This window comes from Callorhinus ursinus, unplaced genomic scaffold, assembly GCF_003265705.2.
Source record: "Callorhinus ursinus isolate GAN/ISIS: 27379988/994484 unplaced genomic scaffold, GSC_fseal_2.0 scaffold7, whole genome shotgun sequence".
NCBI classification, from domain to species: domain Eukaryota; kingdom Metazoa; phylum Chordata; class Mammalia; order Carnivora; family Otariidae; genus Callorhinus; species Callorhinus ursinus.
The window spans coordinates 68,066,895-68,090,433 of NW_027397069.1; the positions used below are offsets into that span (position 1 = coordinate 68,066,895).

At 41.2% G+C, this 23,539-nt stretch overlaps 1 protein-coding gene across 3 annotated transcripts; it reads left to right on the forward strand.

Moving 5' to 3' along the window:
* The first annotated feature begins 394 nt into the window (after positions 1-394).
* Positions 395-20,670, forward strand: SLC46A3 (solute carrier family 46 member 3). 3 transcript variants are annotated; one of them, XM_025875115.2, is made up of 6 exons: positions 401-690; positions 1,333-1,545; positions 7,740-8,610; positions 10,252-10,335; positions 15,582-15,738; positions 19,436-20,670. In XM_025875115.2, the coding sequence occupies exons 2-6, from the start codon at positions 1,357-1,359 to the stop codon at positions 19,518-19,520; spliced, it is 1,386 nt and encodes a 461-aa protein (XP_025730900.1). In that variant the 5' UTR covers positions 401-690; positions 1,333-1,356; the 3' UTR covers positions 19,521-20,670. The 3 variants fall into 3 exon arrangements, with proteins under 3 accessions (XP_073750837.1, XP_025730900.1, XP_073750836.1); XM_073894736.1 differs by lacking the exon at positions 15,582-15,738 and having other exon boundaries at positions 395-690; XM_073894735.1 differs by having other exon boundaries at positions 401-1,545.
* Positions 20,671-23,539: the final 2,869 nt, after the last annotated feature.

Consider the following 23,539-nt stretch of genomic DNA (forward strand, 5'->3'; position numbering starts at 1 on the left):
AGCACTCTTTCCCGCACCCTCCACGGGAGCTCCCTACCCTGTCTGTCCCCATCTTCTGCGTTCCTTAGGGCACCTGCCCTGTGCCCCGGATGCTACGGGGAGCTGCATCCCAAATATGTTACTTTTGCAACTGATCTCCTGTGTGCTTCTGTGAAAAACGATATCCGGGCCCAGAAAGGTTTTCTCACTGCAGAGCCCTGGAGCGGGCCCACGGAGCTGCCCAGCAGGCAGCAGCCGGGAGCCGGCAACCCGGCAAAGCGGGATCACCCTGGGCCTCTGCGGGCGGGCTCGCGAGAGTGACGTCGAGCGGACCAATCCCCGCGAGGTCGCCGGCCACGGGGCCCAATGGCAGGAGAGCCTAGCAGGACAGTGACAGCAACGCCGGCGGCAACACCCGCACCCCAGCGGCCCCGCCTTCTCGGCGGGCGGCGGTGCTCGGCGGGCGGGGGAAGTGTGGGCCGAGCACCAGACGGGCCGCGGACCCACAGACCCACCCGCCGACCCCCGGACAGACTGCCGACGGCGCAGGGAGTCGCCGCCCGTTGCGCCGGCGCCTCCCGCCGCTCCGTGGGACCGAGTCCGCAGGGCCGCCGAGGAGCCGAGCGAGGGCTGCGCAGCGAACTATCGCCGTCGTGACTCTGGACGCAGGAGTGGTTTGCTTTAAAATCAGAGCTTGAGTTTCCCCGACAGGTGCCTTTGGTCGAATTCAACGGAAATTCCCCTCCCCGTCCCTGCGCGGCGGTGCAGACTCGGCCCCCGACCCAGACAGCGGCCAGTGTCCCCGGGAGCATTTGCTGCTGGGCAGGTGCCCAGGGAGCGCAGGGCACCCCCCCAAAGAGAAAGCCCCTCGAGATTGCGGGCCCCGAAAACGATCGGACCCGCGCCTAGCCTGGCAGGAAGACTGTAACCGTGGGATGAGTTTAAACGAGAAAAAAAAAAATCCCTTTATGATTGGGAGCTGCTTTTTGAAGGCCTCCTTCCTGTTCTATTAACAAGCAGCAAAATAACAATAACAAACAATTGCGCAACTGTCCTGTTCTCAGAGGAACCTCACTGTTTCCCTTATGAAAACCGGTTGGCAGTATACAAAGTGGGGACTGTAGTGAGATTATTCCAAATGAAAATGGGTGACAACTTATAAAACTATTTTAAGGAGGCGTGAGTCCTAAAAGGTGGTAACTCTTAAAAATAGGAAGTACTAGAGTCTCGGGTTTACTGCGTACCTATTCCAAAGTAAAAATTAATCTCTTAGGAAGTGCTTACTGCTTTCTGTTCCCTAGTTTGCCTGTTTACTCCACAAAATTCCTCTAACTTCCCCGTTCTTTCTCACAGAATTCAGCTACCTACCCAGGCAATATGAAGATTTTCTTTGTAGAACCTGCCATTTGCCTTAGTGCGTTTGCTATGACTTTGACTACCCCACTAACAACCCAATATGTGTATAGAAGAATATGGGAAGACACGGGCAACTACAGTTTTGTATCTGATAGCAATACTTCTGAGTGTGGAAAAAACAAAAGCAGCCCCATTTTTGCATTCCAGGAGGTAAGAAATTAAAATATCCCTAAAATGTAATAAAAGGGGAATGTATAATGGGGTTTTCAATGAAAGAGGGCCTTGCACTCATCATCCGTTGATTCCTCAAGGGTCACCTTAAACTCTTAAATCCCAAGTCAAGAGCCTTTATTCAGTTCTCCTGTTTGAAGTTTCCTAACACCTCTAATCTGCTTCTTCTAAGTAAAACCCCCTTCTACTTCTTCTGTAACACTGGCTGTTCTCTTTTCTGAGAAAATTTCAGCCTAATCTCATCTCCCCAGTGGCTGTGCCCTTCCTCCTTCCCACCCAAAAGCCTGAAGGTTTGACCAAGGCCAGCTGGAATGAGTACTGGGTGACCTCAGTGGGGTCAAACAGGGTGCTTCTGCCTTTCCCTTGCTTGCTTCCTCCCATCCCCCCTTCTACGGCATGTACATGACCCAGTTTTCAGTGACTCCCAGAACGTAGCCCATCACTGAACACGATGGGCCCTGGGGTCCATCGTGGGCTGATGGAGAAGCAGCGTGTCCTTCCTTATTTTGCTGTTCTCAGATCAGCTCTGACTCTCAAATGTTGAGGAGCCGCTGTGTGAGCTTACCTGCGGAGGAGAGCACTCACTTTGGTGCTAAGGGCACTGAAAATGTTTAGCCAGATATTACAGAGTACTTCTGCCTCTCCAGCCTCCTCCCCCAATTTTTTGTTTAAAACAGAAGGTACATCGCCATTCTCCTGCTCCCTCAGTTTTGTTTTTTTTTTTTTAATCAAAGTCTGCCAATGTCCAGATGCAAAGGAGATGCATTCAGATTTGGAATTTCCCCCCCCAGAAAGCCTTAAAAACAGACCACACTTATAAACGTTGACCTATTTCCCTAGAGGATATTTAGTGATGGCAAAAGAGTGGGACTGCCTCCCCAAAGGACAAGAAGAGTTTAAGGGAATTCGAATCACCTGCTGGCTGGCTCTAAGATTTTTCTCCTCAGTAGAAGAGAATTCAGGTGTGACTGGAAGATGAGTCTGAGGCCTGGAAGAAATGGCAAAGGGCCCAGAAGAAAGGCTCTAGCATTTCCGGAGGTGTTCCCCGAGGTGTCAGGTATAACCTTGCTAGGCTGAGGCCTGGCTGTTTGGCACAGCCTCTGCTGTTCCTCATTTTCTCATTTCCATGGGAGAAATTTTCTTGGAACTGATAATTACTGGGGACCCATACAGACATCAAGGTTCCGGCGTAAAGTGAGGTCATAAAAATAGAGGGGCCAAGGGTCTCACCTTGCGGTTTTGTCTCCTGATTTCAAGAATGTTTCCTTTTATTTATATATATATATATATGTCATTCCCAGGGAGTAAAAAGGTTCAAAAGGCTCATCAGTTTCTATATTGGATTCTGTGCTTTCCTTTACCAGACACCAGGAGCAATGGGAGGGAGGGAAGAGGACTTGAACGTCTGCAGAAATCTGCTGCCCTTGCCCTCCTAGAGTAAAGGGAGATAGGCCGTGGTTCAGTCACCTTGGTGGCCTCTGTGACTGTGCAGGTGATGACTGTCGGCCCCCTCTGGCCTTACCTAGTTGCTGAGAGCCCCCCACTGCCCAGAGCAGTGGTCTCATTTTGAAGATTTTTGCCGAATGTTTAAGTTGATTGTTGTTTCATTGTTTTTTAATTAGATTAATATTCAAGAGGACATACTGCCCTAGGTCCCTTCCCTTAAAGTGGCGCTCTAGAGCTACAGGTGCTTTTTCTCAGACTGGGGAGCCAGAAAGCACCTCTGTCTCCACCCATAACCGAGACAGAGACAGGTCAGGTGGGCCACTCACCTTTAGCTCCTTAGGAAGGAGGAACACCTTTGCTTCCCAGGAGGCACCACCATCACCTTCAGCACTTCCCTCTGGCCCCTTTTCTGGACACTGTTCCTGCTCAGTATAAGAATATTCTCTTACCTGGGGCACGTGGGTGACTTAGTCGGTTAAGCCTTGGGCTTAGGTCTTGGGATCAAGTCTCACATCAGGCTCCCTGCTTAGCGGGGAGTCTGCTTCTCCCTCTCCCTCTGGCCTCCACTTGTGTTCTCTCTCTCTCTCTCAATAAATAAATAAAATCTTAAAAAAAGAAAGACTATCCTTTTACCTTTAAATCCAAGGACAAATGTTGCCTGTTTTATGAGCTTCCTTCTCAATTCCCAGCTCTGCTTGGTGGGTGCTGACCACTCGCTGACTAAAAGAAGTTTAGGAGTTTGAGAACTGTTCTTATAACCCTAAAAACAAAATTTCATAGCACAGGGTCAGTCCCTAATAAAATAAATAAATGATTTTTTTTTCAGTTCAGGTTTTTCTTTGCCACTCCCCCAAAAGGCCAATTACTTATAAGAAAAGTGCATAACACAATAATGTATTGAACTTCTTACTGTTATACCATATTTATTTATCCTTCTATAAAACAAATACATACATGGACGCATGTACTGGAATGCAAGATAATATGAATTTCAGGGTTCAGACATAAGAATACACTGAGCTATTTGACTTACACTTACCATTTTGAAAGTCTATATGAATAAAAGTCTTATTTTTCAATCCACTGGGATTAATATATATATCCATATAAATAAATATTGATCTAACCTATTTTTCAAATCTTTGAGTTTGACTATAAGGTACACCCACATACTTCTTTTGGGCAAGATTAGTCTCTAAAGGACGTCTTAACAAAATGGCAAGGCTGTGGGAAGGAAGGTCTTGGCTGAGGGAGAAGAGGTAGGGAATTCTAGGCATGTTTGTTGACTTTTGCAGAGGAAGGAATTTTTAAGACCCTTGTCACCCCCTCCTTCCCACCCTGTCCTTTCCAGGTTAACTGACTGGTTTTGAGGTATTAAATTGGCCATTGTGGTCTGTTCTCCTCAGGTACTTTCAAGATAGGGACGCTGCTATTTGAGGGGACAAGTTGGCATTAAACCAGATCATGAAGTTGTTCTTATTCAGTAATTTATTTATAAACCTTTTAATAACTAACACAATCCCTTATTACTAGGAGATAGAGAATATTTTCTGCTCAATTGTAATTATACATTTTAGCCTATGAAATTGTGACTTTTTAAAAATTGATATTCCTTTCCTTAAGTTATATCTATCTCTACATTGTCATTCTGTTCAAACTTGTACAGGAAATAGCACTTTTTACTCTGATTTGTCCCATCTCCTTACCTAATATATAATTATAATTCTCCAGAGTTTAAAAGGTATAGGTTGCAGATAAGGAGAGTAGTCTGTGTAAAAGGCTGGGTTAGGAATGACAGTAGACAGAAGACAGGATGTGGGGGAGGGGTGGAAATGGGAGGAGGAATCTCAAACTGGAACATATTGTTGACAAGTTGATTAAAAGATAATTGTTTCATTTACTTCTTTATTCAGTAAATATTTACTTGATGGCTTTTATATCCCTAGAGATACAGAGATGTGCTCAGGAAGCCTGACATAGTAAAAATGAAAACAGCCGAAGTTGATTAAGCACTAATCCGTAATAGGATCTGTGCCTTATATTGACATCCTGACTTTAAATGCAACTCTCACAACAGCCTGCAAGATAGGGACTCTGGTTACCCTCTCTTGTCAGATGAAGCTATAGGGATAAATGATTTGGTGAGGATCACACACAGCTAGCAAGTTACAAGGCCCATTTTACTTGCTTATTCATCCATGCAACCAGTATCTAGGGCGCGCCCTGGAAAGCACTGTTGCTGGAACTGGTGATACTGTGGTGAAGAAGACAGGGTTCCAGCCCTTCTGGAGCTTATGCTGTAGTGGAGAGGGCACACCTGAGCAGTTCTATGAAAGGAACCCGTCCTGTCGAGGGGTAGCAAGTATCTAAAGAAAATACAGCCAGACAAGTTCAGAGCGCTGGGGGAGGATTAGTGGGGTTGCTTTGGATTGTGTGATGAGTCACAGAAGCCTTCTGAGGAGGTGGCATTTGAATTGAGGAAGTGAACTGCAGGAGGGAGGCAGAGGGAATAGCAAGTAAAAAGGCAAATGAGCACAGAGTGTTTGAGGAATGGCTTGCAGCTGAGGGGAGTGAGGAAGTGGACATGAAATCAGAGAAGTCATGATGTCTGGCCACCCATGCCATGGCAAGGAATTCGGATTTATTCCAGCGTAAGGAACGCCACTGGGGGATTTTTTTTTTTTTAAGACTTTATTTATTTGAGAGAGAGCATGAGAGATTGAGAAAAGGAGTGGGGGGGGAGGGGCAGAGGGAGAAGCAGACTCCCCCCAGAGCAGGAAGCTCGACAGACGGACATGGGACTGATCCTAGGACTCTGGGATCATGACCTGAGCTAAAGGCAGGTCGATGCTTAACCGACTGAGCCACCCAGGCACCCGCCACTGAGGGATTTTGAGCAGAGGAGTGACATGAGCTGATTGTTTTTAAAGATCACTCTTAACTGCTGTGTAAAGAACTGATTACAGTATGGGGCACCTGGGTGGCTCAGTTGGTTAAGCAACTGCCTTCAGCTCAGGTCATGATCCTGGAGTCCTGGGATCGAGTTCCGCATCGGGTGCCCTGCTCAGTGGGGAGTCTGCTTCTCCCTCTGACCCTCCCCCCTCTCATGCTCTCTCTCTCTCTCATTCCTTCTCTCTCAAATAAATAAATAAAATCTTTAAAAAAAAAAAAAGAACTGACTACATCTGAATCCAAATTGATCTGACTCCAGAGCTCTTCATCATTACACCAAAGAATGTAACTGGGGAATGATAATTGCCATATGAGAAGTTTCAATAGAAGGAAAGATTACATCTGTTTGGGCATTTCAGGGAAATCCAAGTGGGACTTGACTATGGACTGTGCCTGTACCATAGAGTACTGGGGCGAGGGGTGAGTGGAGATAATGCAGAAGAGTGGGGTTGGACCGCATCTCGGTGGCCTTGCACAACAGACTAGGAGTGTGAGCTTTCTCTAGCAGGCCGTGGGCTGAGCAGGTGAGAGACATGCCGCTAGTGCGTTTTGGTAAGATGCTCCCACCATTAGCGTGTATGACCTGCAAAGTGAGAGGGCTGGCATCATAGACTGCATTGAGGAGAGAGCCAGCCAGATGCCAGGGCAGTCCAGGTGAAAACTCTGAGCCCTGTCCTTCCAGGGGCAGCTCCGGGACTATAAAGAGGTAAAGGATGCGAGAAGCACTAGGTGTTGGTGGGCATGAAGGAAGGGAAAGGCCAGAAACAAAGATGACTGAAGGTTTGAGCCTGAGGGACTAGAACATTTCCTAATAACCTGAAATTGCTTGCATTATTTGAATATATAAAAATAAACATAGGCTGTCTCTTTAAAAAAATTATTAATTTCAGAATTTGATATTTTTGTGGTTCATCAGTTGTTTTAGGGTCTTCCTAAATATTACATGAATCTATTTTTAAAAATGAGTTTAGTAATCCCTAGTATAAAAATGACACATACTCTTTATATAAAATTTGGAAAATACAGAGAGAAATGGCAAACAGAAAATGCTTTTGAATCACCCAAACTTCTTCCCATCAAATAACTAGTGTAATGATTGTAACATCTTCCAGTCTGTGTGTGTACCTGGTGATTATGGTCCTCCGGGGAGTTGGGTTTATCTTACTCCTCAGTTCATGGCATGCTACCATCTTTAGTCAGTGCAAAGCTGCTCTTTGGGTTTTATCTTATTTTTTAGTAAGTAAAGAAACAAATTAGAAGAAACTTATTTGTGGAGACACATGTGAACAAAGCAACCAAGTGCTTCCTAAATAAAGGTCTATCAGATATGACATTTACATGTGACACTCATTCCCCTTTAAGTAGACAGATCTATCACAGGAAAGGGTATTGCTCTTGCTTTACAACAGTGGGCATGATCTCAGTGCTAAACTGTTGAAAGAAGAAAGAAAAATCATTATATGACCAGTCCCAGATGTCTTGGGGTCTGTGGATCTTCTATATAAGACACACACGCACCAATACACAATTGTCTGTTTATGAGTTCAAATCCCCATCACGGTACTTGCATATTATGCCTGAGCTTCAATTACTGTGTTGCCTCTTGATACTTGCTTTATGAACTGGATGAAGATTCAGGCTGTATCAAACCCATGCACCAGAGATTCCTTGTTGGTGACTTACTGGAAATGTAAAGAAAAGTATGCATCATGATATTTCTATGCATGTTGTCTATATCTCTGTAAACACATTGTCTTCTTTTTGTCTCTTCGCAGGAAGTTCAGAAGAAAGTGTCTCTTTTCAATCTGCAGATGGACATAAGTGGGTTAATTCCCGGTCTGGTGTCTACATTCATACTTCTATCTCATAGTGATCATCAAGGACGAAAATTCCCTTTGATTTTGTCTTCTGTTGGTGCTCTTGCAATCAGTGTTTGGCTCTGTTTGCTTTCCTATTTTGCTTTTCCATTCCAGCTTTTGATTGCATCTACCTTCATCGGTGCACTTTGTGGCAATTACACGACATTTTTAGGAGCCTGTTTTGCCTACATAGTTGATCAATGTACAGAACAGAAACAAAGAACAATTCGAATAGCTATAATCGACTTCATACTTGGACTTGTCACTGTATCAACAGGACTGTCTTCTGGCTATTTTATCAGAGAATTAGGTTTTGTGTGGTCCTTTTTAATTATTGCTATGGCTCATACTGTTAATTTGATTTATATTTCATTTTTTCTTGGTGATTCAGTGAAAGAATCTTCATCTCAGAATGTTTCCATGTCATGTAGTGAAGGCTTTAAAAACCTATTTTACCGAACTTCCATGCTTTTTAAAAATGCTTCTGGTAAGCGACGGTATTATCTCTGTTTGTTACTTTTTACAATGATCACTTACTTTTTTGTGATAATTGGCGTTTCCCCCATCTTTATCCTTTATGAGTTGGATTCACCACTCTGCTGGAATGAAGTTTTTATAGGTTATGGATCAGCTCTGGGTAGCATCACTTTTTTTAGTAGTTTCCTGGGAATATGGCTTTTTTCTTACTGTATGGAAGACATTCATATGGCCTTCATTGGAATCTCTACCACCATGGCAGGAATGGTTATGACTGCTTTTGCCAAAACAACATTGATGATGTTTTTAGGTAAGTTACAAATGTAGCCTTAGAACTAACCATGTATTTATGTTTATATCAAATGAATTTAGTCTGTTGGGTGATAAACTTTTAATATATAATTCTCTATTTAATGCATTCTAGTTCAAGTAAGGCACTTTGTTAAAAGCCAGTTTGCCAGAAACTGAAAGCCAATTTGCTTAAAAAAAAAAAAAAGCAATTCACTGAATAACCACAGTTTTCCAAATTTGTATACTTGACAAAAAATTGTTTTGAGGAACATTCTTCTTGTGAGTCAGTTCTTCAAAACAGCTTTTGCCAACTTGCATATTTCTTAAATGCTGAAGGTTGGGGCACTGAGCACTGGGGTGGCTCAGTCGGTTGAGCATCCAACTCCTGGTTTTGGCTTAGGTCATGATCTCAGGGTCATGACATGGAGCCCCACTCAGGCTCCCTGCTCAGCAAGGAGTCTGCTTGAGATTCTCTCTTTGCCTCTCCCTCTGCCCCATAAATATGCTGCTAAGAAGGCTACTTTCCATAAAAATTTTAAAGAGCATTATATAAAGTACACTCAAAAGATTTATAAAATTCATATTTATTGAAGATATTCAAAAAGAAAATTCTTTAAGACAGCCTTTTGCAAATTGGTCATTTCATTAATTGGCTTTTGATAAATCACTTTTTGCCAAACTAGACTGCTTCCTTAACTACCTACCCCACAAGTGGTTTCAGTGGGGCTTGAGTCAGATGCTGCCTTTGAAAGAGCTAAGGGATCTGTAAAGTGGGACCTTGAGAAAGGTCTAATTTCATCTTTTTTACAAAGGCACTGTCAACCTCTTGCTCCCTTGCAGGGAAGCAGGATGACCAAATAGAATTGGGCTTAATGTCCATCTATAGTACCAGGTGATCTTGGGCAAGTTACTTAACTACTCTGGGCCCTCATTTACTCACCTGTAAAATGGGCACAGTAGCACCGAATTCACTGGGTTATAACGAATATTAGAAGAAATCACTGTAAAGCACTTAGCACAATGCCTTGTATTCAGTAAATGTCAGTTCTCCCTGTCTCCCTTCGAGTTGCCAAGGCCAAGTAAGTTAATATATGTGAAATCACACTGAAAACTTTAGAGTCATCTGCAAAAATAATATATTGCTATAACTAGAAATGGTACTATTAGGGGTCCATAATTTAAGAGGAGAGGCAATCTGTGTTCATGAAATTATTCCACACAAAGATGAAGAGGCAGAAAGATAAAGAACCAATTTATCAATACGTGCATCAATATGATAAAAGAATGCAGACACTAAGAATGCCAAGTCTGAAAAAGCAAAAACAGAAAACAAATGTGGAAGCTAAGTTACACCTTGCTAAATGAGAGGTTTCTACAATCATCAGGGAAATAGCAGATCGGTCCCAATTGGCTGAATATGTAGATCTAGACCTCAAACCTCCCCGAACTCTTGTTCTTAGCACTGGAATAAGAGGGCAAACGAACCTTGAGCTGGCCTGTCTGCAGTGTATCTGTGTATTCATTAAACAGAAGTCTATAATTAATTACTTCAGTCCATAGGTGCAGTGAGTTAGGATGCTTAGAGAGAAAACATTTCACATCAAAAAGTGACCATTGGTTTTCTGATTTAGCCCATGATTTCCCACCATTTCTCTTACAGTCAGGCTGCCGTTCCTTTTCACTATTGTGCCACTCTCTGTTCTACGCTCCATGGTATCCAAAGTGGTTCGTTCTACTGAACAAGGTGAGTTTAATTTGCTGGAGGGAAATAATGAATCTACAATCTGTACCAACTCAAATCTATGTACGACCAATGTTTGATTCTTCAGAATATTCTACAACCCTTTTTATGCTCAGAACTCCTTTTGAATTAAGTGGTAAGTTCTGTGTTCAGAAGAGGCTTATATTCAGGCAGGGGTGCCTCTGCCTGGGGTCTCCTGCTTTAGAAGCTTGCTCTGGCCAGACCCCGCCCCAAGAGGAGAGCAGCGCTCAGAGCTAGGCAGATGCCCACTGGGAGCCCACCACACCTACCCCTTCTAGACTACACTCTGGTTACCTGGACCCCCATAATTCCCCACCAGACAGCTCTGGGTTCACATCCATGAGTGCCTGGATGGTACTCCTCCTCAGACCCTTTAGCCTGAGGGTGGACTGTGACCCCAGTGTGCTCCCCTCTAGATCAGAGGGGTAGCCAAGCCATGACTCTTTATAGGAGATCTGGCCCAACCTTAGAATTACAGAGTGGGGTGTCTACAGCCATGTGTAAATGATCCTTTCTGAGCAGGATGGAGCAAGAGGTAGAAAATAACATGGGTGGGCTACAGCTGGGGGCTGAGGGCCAAGGGCTAGCTAGCTCTGCCAGTGCTGTCATTTTCCTACACGGAACTCTAAAAAATCTGAGAATTCTAAGTTTGTTCCTGACCCTCCAAATCATTGTGACAGTATATAATATGGTATATTTCTCAGAGAGGGAAACAGAATATATCTTAGTTAAGTCTGTTTATTCGAACTGTAACTTTTAAATACTTAGAATATAATATATAGGCTTCTCATTGTATTCTTACGCTGGACCCCACAAATGTTAGAGCTAGGCCTGAATTAGAGTCCTAGCATAAACAGGATCCCACTCAGCTGGTTTAGTAGAAGGGCAGCAGTATGAGGGGTGGGCATTGGTGAAGGCACCCAGAGAAGATGGCCCAGTAAGAAGGGAGCAGAGACAGAACACCACAACCTTTCTCTCTACCTTTATCCCATTGACCAAGCACAACAGAAAGTCAGGCTAGCAAGGAAATCCAAGTCATCTGATCCGAAGGGTCAGCCCCCCAAGCACAGAGCAGGATACAGGAGATCAAACAGTTTGAAAGGGAAGGCAAAGAATGACCAATACAGAAGGACAAAAAATTAAATTTCTGGTTGGAACTAGTTACTAGTTAGGTATTAGGCATATGGGGTTGTCCTCCTTCCTCCCTGTATATGAATACTGTTAGACTTTGAAGCTTTCTTTTGTTTCATGTCTTAGCCTGGTGCAAATACTCATATTAATTATTGATGGATCATTCATAATTATGCTATTGTATTTATGGCAGTTTAGTCAACACTGGGCAAGACTGCATAATTCACTACATTTAAAATATATTTCTTGGTTCTCTTCTACTCATAAGATGCAGCTGTCTATGCACACAGCTGTTTATAGATTATGTAACGATGATTAACTGGAAAACCACTTTGGGATATAAAAATGTGTAACTATAGTATGTAAAATCCTACCTGCTCCCTTGGGTTATGCAGTGGTTTCTTAGATATGACACCAAAAGCATAACAACAAAAGAAGAAATAGATAAATTAGAACTTATCCAAATTAAAAACTTTTGTGCTTCAAAGGACACCATCAAGAGAGTGAAAAGACAACCGATGGAATGTGAGAATACATTTGTAAATCAAACATATAATAAGGAACTTGGGAGGTGGGTGGGGGGTGGAGGAAATAAGTGGAGGGCATTAAGAATACACTTAGCACGAAGAGCACTGACTAATATACGGAAGTGCTGAGTCACTGTATTGTACACCTGAAACTAATATAACACTGTATGTTAACTACGCTGGAATTAAAAAAGAAAAAACCTCAACAGCAAAAAGAAAACCCAATTATTTGGCAAAGGATTTGAATAGACTTTTCTCCAAAAAGGTGTACAGATGGCCAATAAGCACATGAAGAAATGTTCAACATCATTAGCCATCAGGGAAATGCAAATCACAACCACAGTGAGACCCCCTAGGATGGCTAAAATGAAAAAAGACAGACCAAGATGTGAAGAAATTGGAACCCTCTTACATTGCTGGCCGAAAAAAAATGATGCGCCCATTTTGCAAAAACAGTTTGGTAGCTCCTCAGAAAGTTAAATAGAGTTATCTTATGACTCAGCAATTCCAATCCTGGAAATAGAATGGAATTGAAATCCCAATAGAAATGAAAACATATACCCACACAGAATCTTATATACAAATGTTCATAGCATTATGTATAATAGCCAAAAAGTATAAAAAAATGGAAATGCCCATGAACTGGCAAACGGATAGACACAATGTATATCTGCCTAATGGAATATTATTTGGCAATAAAAATTAAGTCCTGATGGTACTTGCTACACTGTGGGGGAACCTTGAAAGCATGACGCTAAATGAAAAAAGCCAGACACAAAAGGCCACATATTATCATATAAATATGGTTCCATCTAGATGACATGTTCAGAAAAGGAAAACCCATAAAGATAGAAATCAGAGAAGTGCTGTCCAGGGCTGGGGAGATAGGGGGTGACTGGGAATGGATACAGTTTCTTCTGGGGTGATGGCTGCACAATTCTGTGAACTGTGCAGTTTAAAGGGGTGGGTTTTAAGGTATGTGAATTATATCTCAAAGCTGTTCAGCGAAAATAGAAAAATCTGCCTGCTTTAACTTGGAACATAGACTTGTCGGGGTGTATAGTTTGTTTCTGTTTATATTTGGTTTAGTTTATTTATAAAGGCTTTTTAAAAGTCATTTCATACTGTTAAATATAGTGACATTTCAAAATGTTTTACTTTTTGGCATTCCATATTCTGAACTATAACTTCGTGAATCGTGATTCCATTGTTCTAGGATAGGATAATTACTTTGTTTTTAACTGCAAACTACAAAATCCCTTTGGTGATGTCAGAATTTCCATATTAAATATATTCCCATCCTTCATTACTTTTTAAAAATGGGATATTTTTGTGAAAATGTTATGCACTTTAATCAGAGAAGGAAAACACTGCATAATGTCTCACTAGCCTCTTACTATCCCTATTATCTTGAATAAGAGAGAGAACACTAGATTTGGGTAATTATTTTGGAATTTCTGTGCTCCATACAGCTGTGACGCTCACAGCTAGAGCCACCCCGGATGACCTCTTACCTGATCACTACCTGCATACTTCTTGTGATTACAAATTGGAATAGTGTAAAAACAGACTTGACTTTTAAGGCCTATTGAATTAAAAAAAAGTATAGGAAGTAAATTAACCTGCACTTATTATTTATTCCAGCTTATCTCTGATAACTATTAAACAAGTTGAACTACTTGGGGACGTTACAAGCAAACCCTACTTTGTAATAGTATGGTGGTTTATGCCAGACAGACATACCGCCTGAACCAACTTGCCATCAAGAATGGATTTAAGCCATTGCATAAAAGGACTAGAACAATCCAGTCTGTCTTCCATGGCACTGTGCCTAGCTGTGGCAAGGGATCAGAAATATAAGAAAATAATTAGTTAGATAGTGAGGAGTACTTCCAATTAAACTGACTTCCTGTCTTATCATAAAACATGGAAGCAGTAGGTCTTTATGCTACTTGCTGATTGATAACTGAGCTCTTGAATTAAGCTTTTATTCATTCATTTGACAAATAAGGATTAAACATATCTACCACGTGCCAGGACAGATAGGCCCTGGGACACAGCAGTAAACAAAGTAGATGTGCACTTGACATGAACAGAGCTTTTGTTTTAGTTAAAAGAAGACATATATGTGAAAATACAATATTCTTCAGGGCTATGTTTATGTTTTATGAATATGTGACCTGTCATTGAATGAAGAATGAGAAGCAACGTATGAGAATATATATACTAGGGCAAAAAGCTTAAATACATAAAAATCAACACACAACACAGTCTACTAAACCAAGACCATGGGAAAAATTAGAACATAGACATGTAAACCATAATCCAGTTATGAAAGGTGACCCTCAAGCTTGCCTTTTCCTTCTTATCAGTCCAATGAAATACAATTATTTACATGATTTGCATTGTTTGTAAGACAAATACATTACCATTTACCATGGAAAGGTAAACTTGGCAAAGTAAGGAAGAAGCACCATGCCTTAATGCGAGAGTCTGCAGAAGTTCCATAGGAATGTATACTGGGGACGTCATGGGAAGTGGAAAACTGTCACAGAACTTTGGTGATGCAAAATTTGACGAAGAGGAAGAAAAGTACATCCTGTCTAGAGGTTTAACTGCTTGGTCAATGTTTTTCTTGGATGCCAGACAAAACTAAAAATCAGTAGACTTAATGAGCCCTTTTCTCTGATTACAAGCTTGGACTAGCCATGTAGCCACTTTGTGTTTCTCACACAATGCTCCAGGGCCTACTGCCCTCTCCCAAATGTGGTGTGGAGCAAGTGTAGCAGACGGCAGCGGGATCCCCGCTCACTCAGCCTTGTGAGCCACCTCACAGTGGAGGCAGTTTCAAGCAGGGGAGGCAGAAAAGAATCACTCAACATCAAATCATGGCATAACGAGAGCACAGAGAGTTACTTGAAGAGTCACACCGAAGAAGCGTGTGGACTGAATTTGTTCACTTTGAAGGGAGGGCTCAGATTCAAACTGCGGATCATCTGTCTTTGTCTGCTGCTGTCACTTTTGCCAGAGCTGAGGAGCAGATGAAAAGGATTGCTTTAACTTTCAAAAGGCCCCCAGGGTAGGACCTTTGTGGGAGGGAGCCACCGGGGCCTACACATATGGGGGTGTCACAGATGTCCCCAGCTTAGGGACCGAGTGGGAGATAACGACAGTGGTAGTTGTGGCTATGTGTGCGGCTGTGCAGGGAGAGGAGACTGTGGATTTCAAATGCGTCCACTGGTATACTCTGGTTTCTCTTCAGATCATATAAATCTTTCGCCTTTTCAAATGTGTCCGCTACTGGAGCCTCTTACCTTTGCCCGACTGACATCCAAACTGTTGTGTTTTCAGCTTCCCCCACATCAGGTCAGGGAAAACTGGTGACCTCAGTTTCTTCACCTGTAAAATGGGTTACTGGCTTCTCAGGGATTTAGAGGCAGTAGCTTCTGTTCACCAAGCAGTGCCCCACATTTGCTTTTTCAGCGAGGAACAATTTTCTCCCTTCATTTTGTCTATTGTTTTGTAACTCAGCCCTTTCTTTTTCTCCCTGCACACCCCGACCCCAAACAGGCACCTTGTTTGCTTGCATTGCTTTCTTGGAAACACTTGGCGGAGTTGCTGCAGTTTCTACTTTTAATGGAATTTATTCAGCGACCGTTGCTTGGTACCCAGGCTTCACCTTTCTGCTGTCTGCTGTTCTATTACTAATTCCAGCTGTCAGTCTATGGTATGTAATTATTTTTAATCATTTTATCAAAGGTTAGCTGGATTAAATGAATTCCCTAACCTCACCGGTAAAATTACATAGACTGCTAAAGTTGTCGAAAAAATTCAACTAACTTTTTTTTAAATTTATTCTTATTTTAGAGAGCGAGTGGGTGGGGAGGGGCAGAGGGAGAGAGAATCTTAAGCAGGCTCCATGCTCAGCATGGAGCTGGACGTGGGGCTCGATCTCACAACCCTGAGATCATGACCTGAGCCAGAATCAAGAGTTGGATGCTTAACCGACTGAGCCAGCCAGGCACTCGTCAACTGAGTAACTTTAAAGATCTAATTGGCTCTAACTAATTGATTCATGAATTAGGCAGCATTCCATCTAACAAGTAGAGGGGAGCTCTGAGGAGCTGTGCTGAGTGGAAGGTTTTCACAGAATGGAGGGTGGATCAAGATGTTATTGACAAAAGAGGAGAAATAATTATTTCAGGCAATGTCACCTTCCCTTAAGAAGAAGGGCAGGGGGTCTTATCAGGTAGATGACCCCATCTTCCTTTGCGGGATGGAGAGGGCCCATGGGGCAGGCTTATTGGTGCTGATCAGAAAACTCTTGCCTGACTAGTGAAGATTCTGTCTCTGGGGAAGGCTGGAACTGCAGTTAAGTTACATATTCAGTCAGTCCAGGTTTGATAACTTGGCCTACCTGACACCATTTTGGGCCTGTGGTTTTCTTTTTAACAAAGTTTTGCCTCATGCCTCAGAATGTACTTTTCTCAATAAATTTTAAGATTTTATTTATTTATTTGACACACACAGAGAGAGAGACCGGGCACAAGCAGGAGGAGCAGCAGAGGGAGAGAGAGAGAAGCAGGCTCTCTGCTGAGCAGGGTGCCCCATGCAGGGCTCAATCCCAGGACCCTGGGATCATGACCCAAGCCAAAGGCAGATGCTCAACCAACTGAGACACTCAGGTGCCCCCTCAATAAATTTTAGACATGAAGACATCTATTGATAATGTTGGAAACCTAAGAAGAAAGAGACAATGACAAGGCTGACCAGAACTGGGAGAAAGAAAGATTGGGTCAGACTCTGAATAGCTACCCCCTGTCTCTTTAAATATGAACAATTGATTAAACTAGCATCCAAGAATAGATAGATAGATAGATAGATAGATAGATAGATAGATAGATAAAAACTATGATTTCCTAGAGTATAATATCCTCTGAGGGTCAAAGATTAAAAAAAGAAGACAGACTTTAATATGGAGTCTTGGGTTGATGACAAGAGCAAATAGTGAACACTGAATATCAGGAATGTTCTTTCCAGAGAGTTGGCTTATTTAATGATTCCTGTTTTAAAGGTAAGTACCCAAATAAACACAAAGTACTAAATTCTATTTGTGAATAGTACCTAGAATAAAAAGACCAGAGTCAGACATGTAAGAGAAATATTTATTTCTCCCTTTGCCTTTTGGTTAATGAAAAGTATGATCTAACTAGGTAAGTGTTCGCTGAAATGCCCAGGCAAACAGGGTCAACACATTCTGTGGGGCCAGCACACTGAGCTGAGAGTGCACTGCCCTTCTTTGCTGGGCTTTGCCCATTCCACATGGCTAAGAGCATAGTGCAGTGATGGGGATCAGTAGAAGGTGGGGCACAAAAGGCATCTCTGCTTTCTCCTGAGCACTGGGCTAGGGTGGGGTGAGTAAGGGTGAAAAGTACCGATGTACCCAGGCTTTACGCATTCTGCCAAGACTGTGAACTCCTTAAAGGACTGCCCTACATTTATTCATAGTAGGACCTCAGTACATATTGTCTCTACTTAATTTTGATACCTAGATCTATGTAAGAGTATAACAATATTTGCAGTTCCTCTGTAATATTGATGAAAAGTTATCTTTACTAGATAGCTTTTTAAAAAGAGACCATTCACCTATTGAACTGGCAAAATTAAAAATACACGTTGTGCTAATGAGTACACGATGAGACAATCAATCTTATATGTTGCTGGTAGTACTATTATTTGGCACTATCATTTTTGGAAGGCAATTCATAAACATGTATCAAAAGCTTTTTTAAGAAGTTCATAGTATTTGACCCAGTGATTCCTTTTAGAAACATATCCTAAGGGAATGGTCAGTAATGTAAAAAATTTATAGACAGTTGACCCTTGAATAACACAGGTCTGAACTGCATGGATTCACTTAACATGCAGATTTTTTTCAATATATACAGTACTATAATGGATTTTCTCTTATGATTTTAATAACATTTCTCTAGTTTTATTATAAAAATACAGCATTATATATATATAAAACATACCACATCCATGTTAATAGACTGCTTTATATTACTGGTAAAGCTCCGGGTCAATAGTAGGCATTAGTAGTTACGTTTTTAGGGAGTCAACAGTGATATGAACATTTCCAACTCCATGGATGCCCCAACCCCTGCATTGTGCAAGGGTCCACTGGTATAAAGATGTTCATTAAGACAAAAAAAATTTTTTAAATGACCAAAATGTCCAACAAGAGAATGATTAAATAAATGATGGTGCATCCATAGCATGAAACATAATGTTAATAAGAATTGGGGAAGGGGGAAGGGGGCGCCTGAGTGGCTCAGTCGTTAAGCGTCTGCCTTCGGCTCGGGTCATGATCCCAGAGTCCTGGGATCAAGCCCCGCATCAGGCTCCCTGCTCCGTGGGAAGCCCGCTTCTCCCTCTCCCACTTCCCCCTGCTTGTGTTCCCTCTCTCGCTGTCTCTCTCTGTCAAATAAATAAGTAAAATCTTAAAAAAAAATTGGGGAGTAGATTAATGGGTAATTTTAATTTTATTCTTCATATATTTATATATACCTATTATGAACACATATGCAGCTAGCTAAAAGATAGTTATCCTTTTAATAATGTTTCTAATGTAAATATAGATGGTCTTCTGAGATTTTTTTTAACCCTATACTGTTCAATATTTTAAAAAATAAAATTACATGCAGGGCGCCTGGGTGGTTCAGTCAGTTGGGCGTCTGCCTTCGGCTCAGGTCATGGTCTCAGGGTCCTGGGATCGAGGCCTGCCTCAGGCTCCCTGCTCCGCGGGGAGTCTCTTTGTCCCTCTGCCCCTCCTGTCCCCTGCTTGTGTTCCCTCTCGCTCATATAAAGAAAATCTTTAACATACAATTACATACTTTTTTTTTTAAAGATTTTATTTACTTGAGGTGGGAGAAAGTAGAGGGACAGGGAGAGAGAGTCCTAAGCAGGCTCTGTCTGAGCACCAAGCCCCAGCACTGGGCTCCATCTCACTACCCTGATCATAACCCTGAGATCACGGCCTAAGCCGAAACCAAGAGTCACCCAGGTGCCCCCCATTACTGCTTTTTAAATTCTAGATGTCTTCTCCCAGCTTCAGTTATAGGTATTGAACATGAACTTCAGCCATAACTATAGTCACAGCTACTTTTTGTGGACTACAGAATAAACAATGGGACGGATGGACATTGTAGGTACCTGGAAGAGAAAAAAACTGTAGATTTTTTATTATTTTCAGAATGCTATGCACAGTGAGTCAGTTGTACTCAAAATGCTACTATATTCCTTCTACATATAATTTGCATAATTTATTGGAAGCCACATAATCAGAGGAAAGCTAGAATACAGGTTATTTATTTATGTATTGCCTTCATCACAATTTTAAAGTATCTTGTTTGCTTTTGCAGTGTGGTCAAGTGCACCAGCTGGAATGAAGGAAGCTATGTACTTCTTACACAAGAGGAATCCAGTGAAGACACTTCAGACAGATGATTAATTGTGATAAAAAAAAAACAAACTGAAAGCACATTTCATATACTTTGACTTCTGAGGAATGTAAACTAGTTCCATAATCAATATTTCATGAATAATCAATGCTACATGTCCTTTCTTTTAAACTGAACAGTGAGAGAACTAGCTCCTCGCTCTAGCTGCTTACAGTATCGTGCACTTTGAGCACTTTATGAATATCATGTGATAGATTTCCATAGAAGAACAAACACTTCCCACTTTTGGATTTAGGACAGAAACTGAAACTTCACAGTATGAACAGGGATTAAGAAACTTGACAAAATCAAAAGCAATAATCCCGTAATCCAATAATCCTAACATACTCCAGTCTCACTGCGACTAAGGAAAGAGAACTAACTCTATACACCTCAGTTTCTTCATCTGCAAAATGGGTTTCTGACCTCTTGAAGATTTTGAAGGCCTAACTGTTCAAAATTATGATAAATCATTCACTGATAGGAAAAGAATGATAGAGGTTTCAAATATTTCTAGTACAATAGTACCTTTGCCTGGATAATGCTTTGTTTTATAGAGCCCATCAGCATGTTATTGACAGTGAAACTTTTAATAGATGCAAAAACCTGAAAATGGAATCACTTTAAATGATATATATTTTTACTTTTCCTAATATAATTAGGTAAAAAAGGGGTGATTGGAAAAAAATACCATAAAAAATTGTTTATAAAGAAATGTAAAAACTGAGTAAGCAGCCAATCAGGAAGTAGTAGTATAGAGCCAATATTCATTCCTTATTTTTATCAAGGGATAGCCATTTCTTACTGCCTTAAACTCATCCTGAGACCCACCCTGGTCCCTGAAAACCCACTCTTTCATGCCTCCTGTCTTTCTATACACTGTTTCATTTGCTCTTCTTCCCTCGGGACAATGAAACTTCAGAGTCTCAGCCAAAACACTGCTTCCCTCTGCATAGTCTTGACATTTCTTCCCTACTCCTATACTTCCCCCATCCCTGCAGGGTGCCCATAGCACTTTCTTTATACTTCCATCCTAGCATTTTCCATTGTTTCATCATGTTTGTTTTCCCTACTTGACAATGAGCACCTTGAGGACAGGGACAATCTTTGATTCCTCATTTTACCCTCAATAAACGTTTGTTGAACTAAATACAAAATTTTGTTTTTACTTGTAAAAAGAATTTAAATCTACATATTTAATGCATTCTGAGAGTAACCACTGATATCGATGCCACAGCCATTAAGCCAGCCTTGAAAAATATGCTAGCCTGTACACTTTTTAAATTGGTTTACAGCATTTTTACTAGTCCTTCAATATCTTTGATTTTCTAAGTTACCATATGTAATAACGCAAATGCCTTGAAGTACAACTAGATGATTCTTCGTAATCTCTTGAACGCAGATAGAGTTTTCCATTTAACAGGACTGCTTATAACTTTTTTCTGTAGGGTAATCAATGATTGCTGGACTGGCCAAGAGCACTGAATGTAAAATATCGCAAATTTTTATTTCCAAGACTATTCCTTTTAAGTCTATCTTATGTCTTCTGGGCTAGAAGCCCATGTAAGAACTGAGTGATTTCCATATTTATTTATTTTTCTTCCTGCTCAATGCTCTTTCCACACCAAAAAATATGGTTTACAAAGTGTTCCTCTATATCAACTTATTGTATATTCTCTTAATAACTCTGACAAAGTAGATATTCATTTTCCTCATTTTACAAAGAAGTTAAGTCTCAGAGAGACCTGACCATGGTTATTCAACTATCACTAAGCAGTAGCATCACACAGAGATGGTCTTGGCACTGCTGAGATTCTTCATAGCTAAGGTGTACATGTTACAGATTATAAATCCGACAACAATAATTGTGGAAGGTGACGTGCACCCCAACAAAACACATTAGCACTACTGTACCCAACTAAACTGCCTACAATATTGCCTTTTTTTATGGTTAGACATGATGGTCTATAAAGTCTCTTTCAGCTCAACCTTCCACGATTTTACACTCTTCATCTAAACTGAAGAGAGCACAGATGGTATTATTTCATACAGTTAAGAGATAAATAGATGGTTTCGTATTTGAGCAAAAACTGTTTGAGCTGCAGTATATCAGGGCACTGGATTGAGATGGCCCAGAGTAAAAATAGAGCATGAAGAAGTTTAGCCATCTCCAAAATATATATCCTAAGATACGATTAGTAAATGTGATGAAGACTAGAGAAACATGTAAGCTGATCGGGGTATAGAGTCAAGACAAAAATGAAAAAGAAAAAAATGCTGCCACCTAATCTCTCATAACGTGACCTAATTATCTGAAGGAAGAATTAATGAAATGATTTGTCTCTGTGGAGTCCATTCGAAGGGAACAAAGAGGAAAGTCATGTTCCTTTTTATCCAGCACTGTACAAGGGGGGTTAGATATACCATATCTAATAGAAATGAATACTCATCACTACAGAGGGGGTATTCCTATGAGGCTAGACTATTCAACAGGATTATTTATACCCTGCATTGCACAGCCTCAAGAAATCCCTTTTCTCTTAAGGAATCAATCCCATTTACAATTGCACCAAAAACCGTAAGATAACTAGGAATAAACCTAACCAAAGAGCTAAGGGATCTGTACTCTAAAAACTACAGAACAGTTATGAAAGAAATTGAGGAAGACACAGAGAAATGGAAAAACATTCCATGCTCATGGATTGGAAGAAGAAATACTGTTAAAATGTCTATGCTACCTAGAGCAATCTATACATTCAATGCAATACCTATCAAAATACCATAGACATTTTTCACAGAGCTGGAACAAATAATCCTAAAACTTATATGGAACCAGGGAAAACCCCGAATAGCCAGAGGAATGTTGAAAAAGAAAACCAAAGCTGGTGGCACCACAATTCCAGACTTCAAGCTCTATAACAAAGCTGTAATCATCAAGACAGTATGGTACTGGCAAAAACAGACACACAGATCAATGGAACAGAGTAGAAAACCCAGAAATGGACCCTCAACTCTATGGTCAAATAATCTTTGACAAAGCAGGAAAGAATATCCAATGGAAAAAAAGACAGTCTCTTCAACAAATGGTGTTGGGAAAATTGGACAGCCACATGCAAAAGAATGAAACTGGACCATTCTCTCACACTATACACAAAGATAAACGCAAAATGGGTGGGGGAAAAAAAAAACCTAAATGTGAGACAGGAATCCATCAAAATCCTAGAGGAGAACACAGGCAGCAACCTCTGTGACCTTGGCTGCATGAACTTACTAGACACGTCTCCAAAGACAACGGAAACAAAAGCAAAAATGAACTATTGGGACTTCATCAAGATAAAAAGTTTTTGCACAGCAAAGGAAATAGTCAATAAAACTAAAAGGCAACCTACAAAATGGGAGAAGATATTTGCAAATGACATATCAGATAAAGGGCTAGTATCCAAGATCTATAAAGAACTTATAAACTCAACACCCAAAAAACAAATAATCCAGTCAAGAAATGGGCAGAAGACATGAACAGATATTTCCCCAAAGAGCACATACAAATGGCCAACAGACACATGAAAAAATGCTCAACATCATTAGCCATCAGGGAAATTCAAATCAAAACCACACTGAGATACCACCTCACACCCGTCAGAATGGCTAAAATTAACAAGTCAGGAAACAAATGTTGGCGAGGATGCAGAGAAAGGGGAACCCTCCTACACTGCTGGTGGGAATGCAAGCTGGTGCAGCCACTCTGGAAAATGATATGGAGGTTCCTCAAACAGTTGAAAATAGAGCTACCCTACGACCCAGCAATTGTACTACTGGGTATTTACCCCAAAGATACAAACGTAGTGATCCGAAGGGGTACATGCACCCCGATGTTTATAGCAGCAAAGTCCACAATAGCCAAACTATGGAAAGAGCCCAGATATCCATCAATAAATGGATAAAGATGTGGCATATATAGATATATAGATATATAAAATATATACGTGTATATACATATAAAATGTATATATATAAAAAGTATATGTA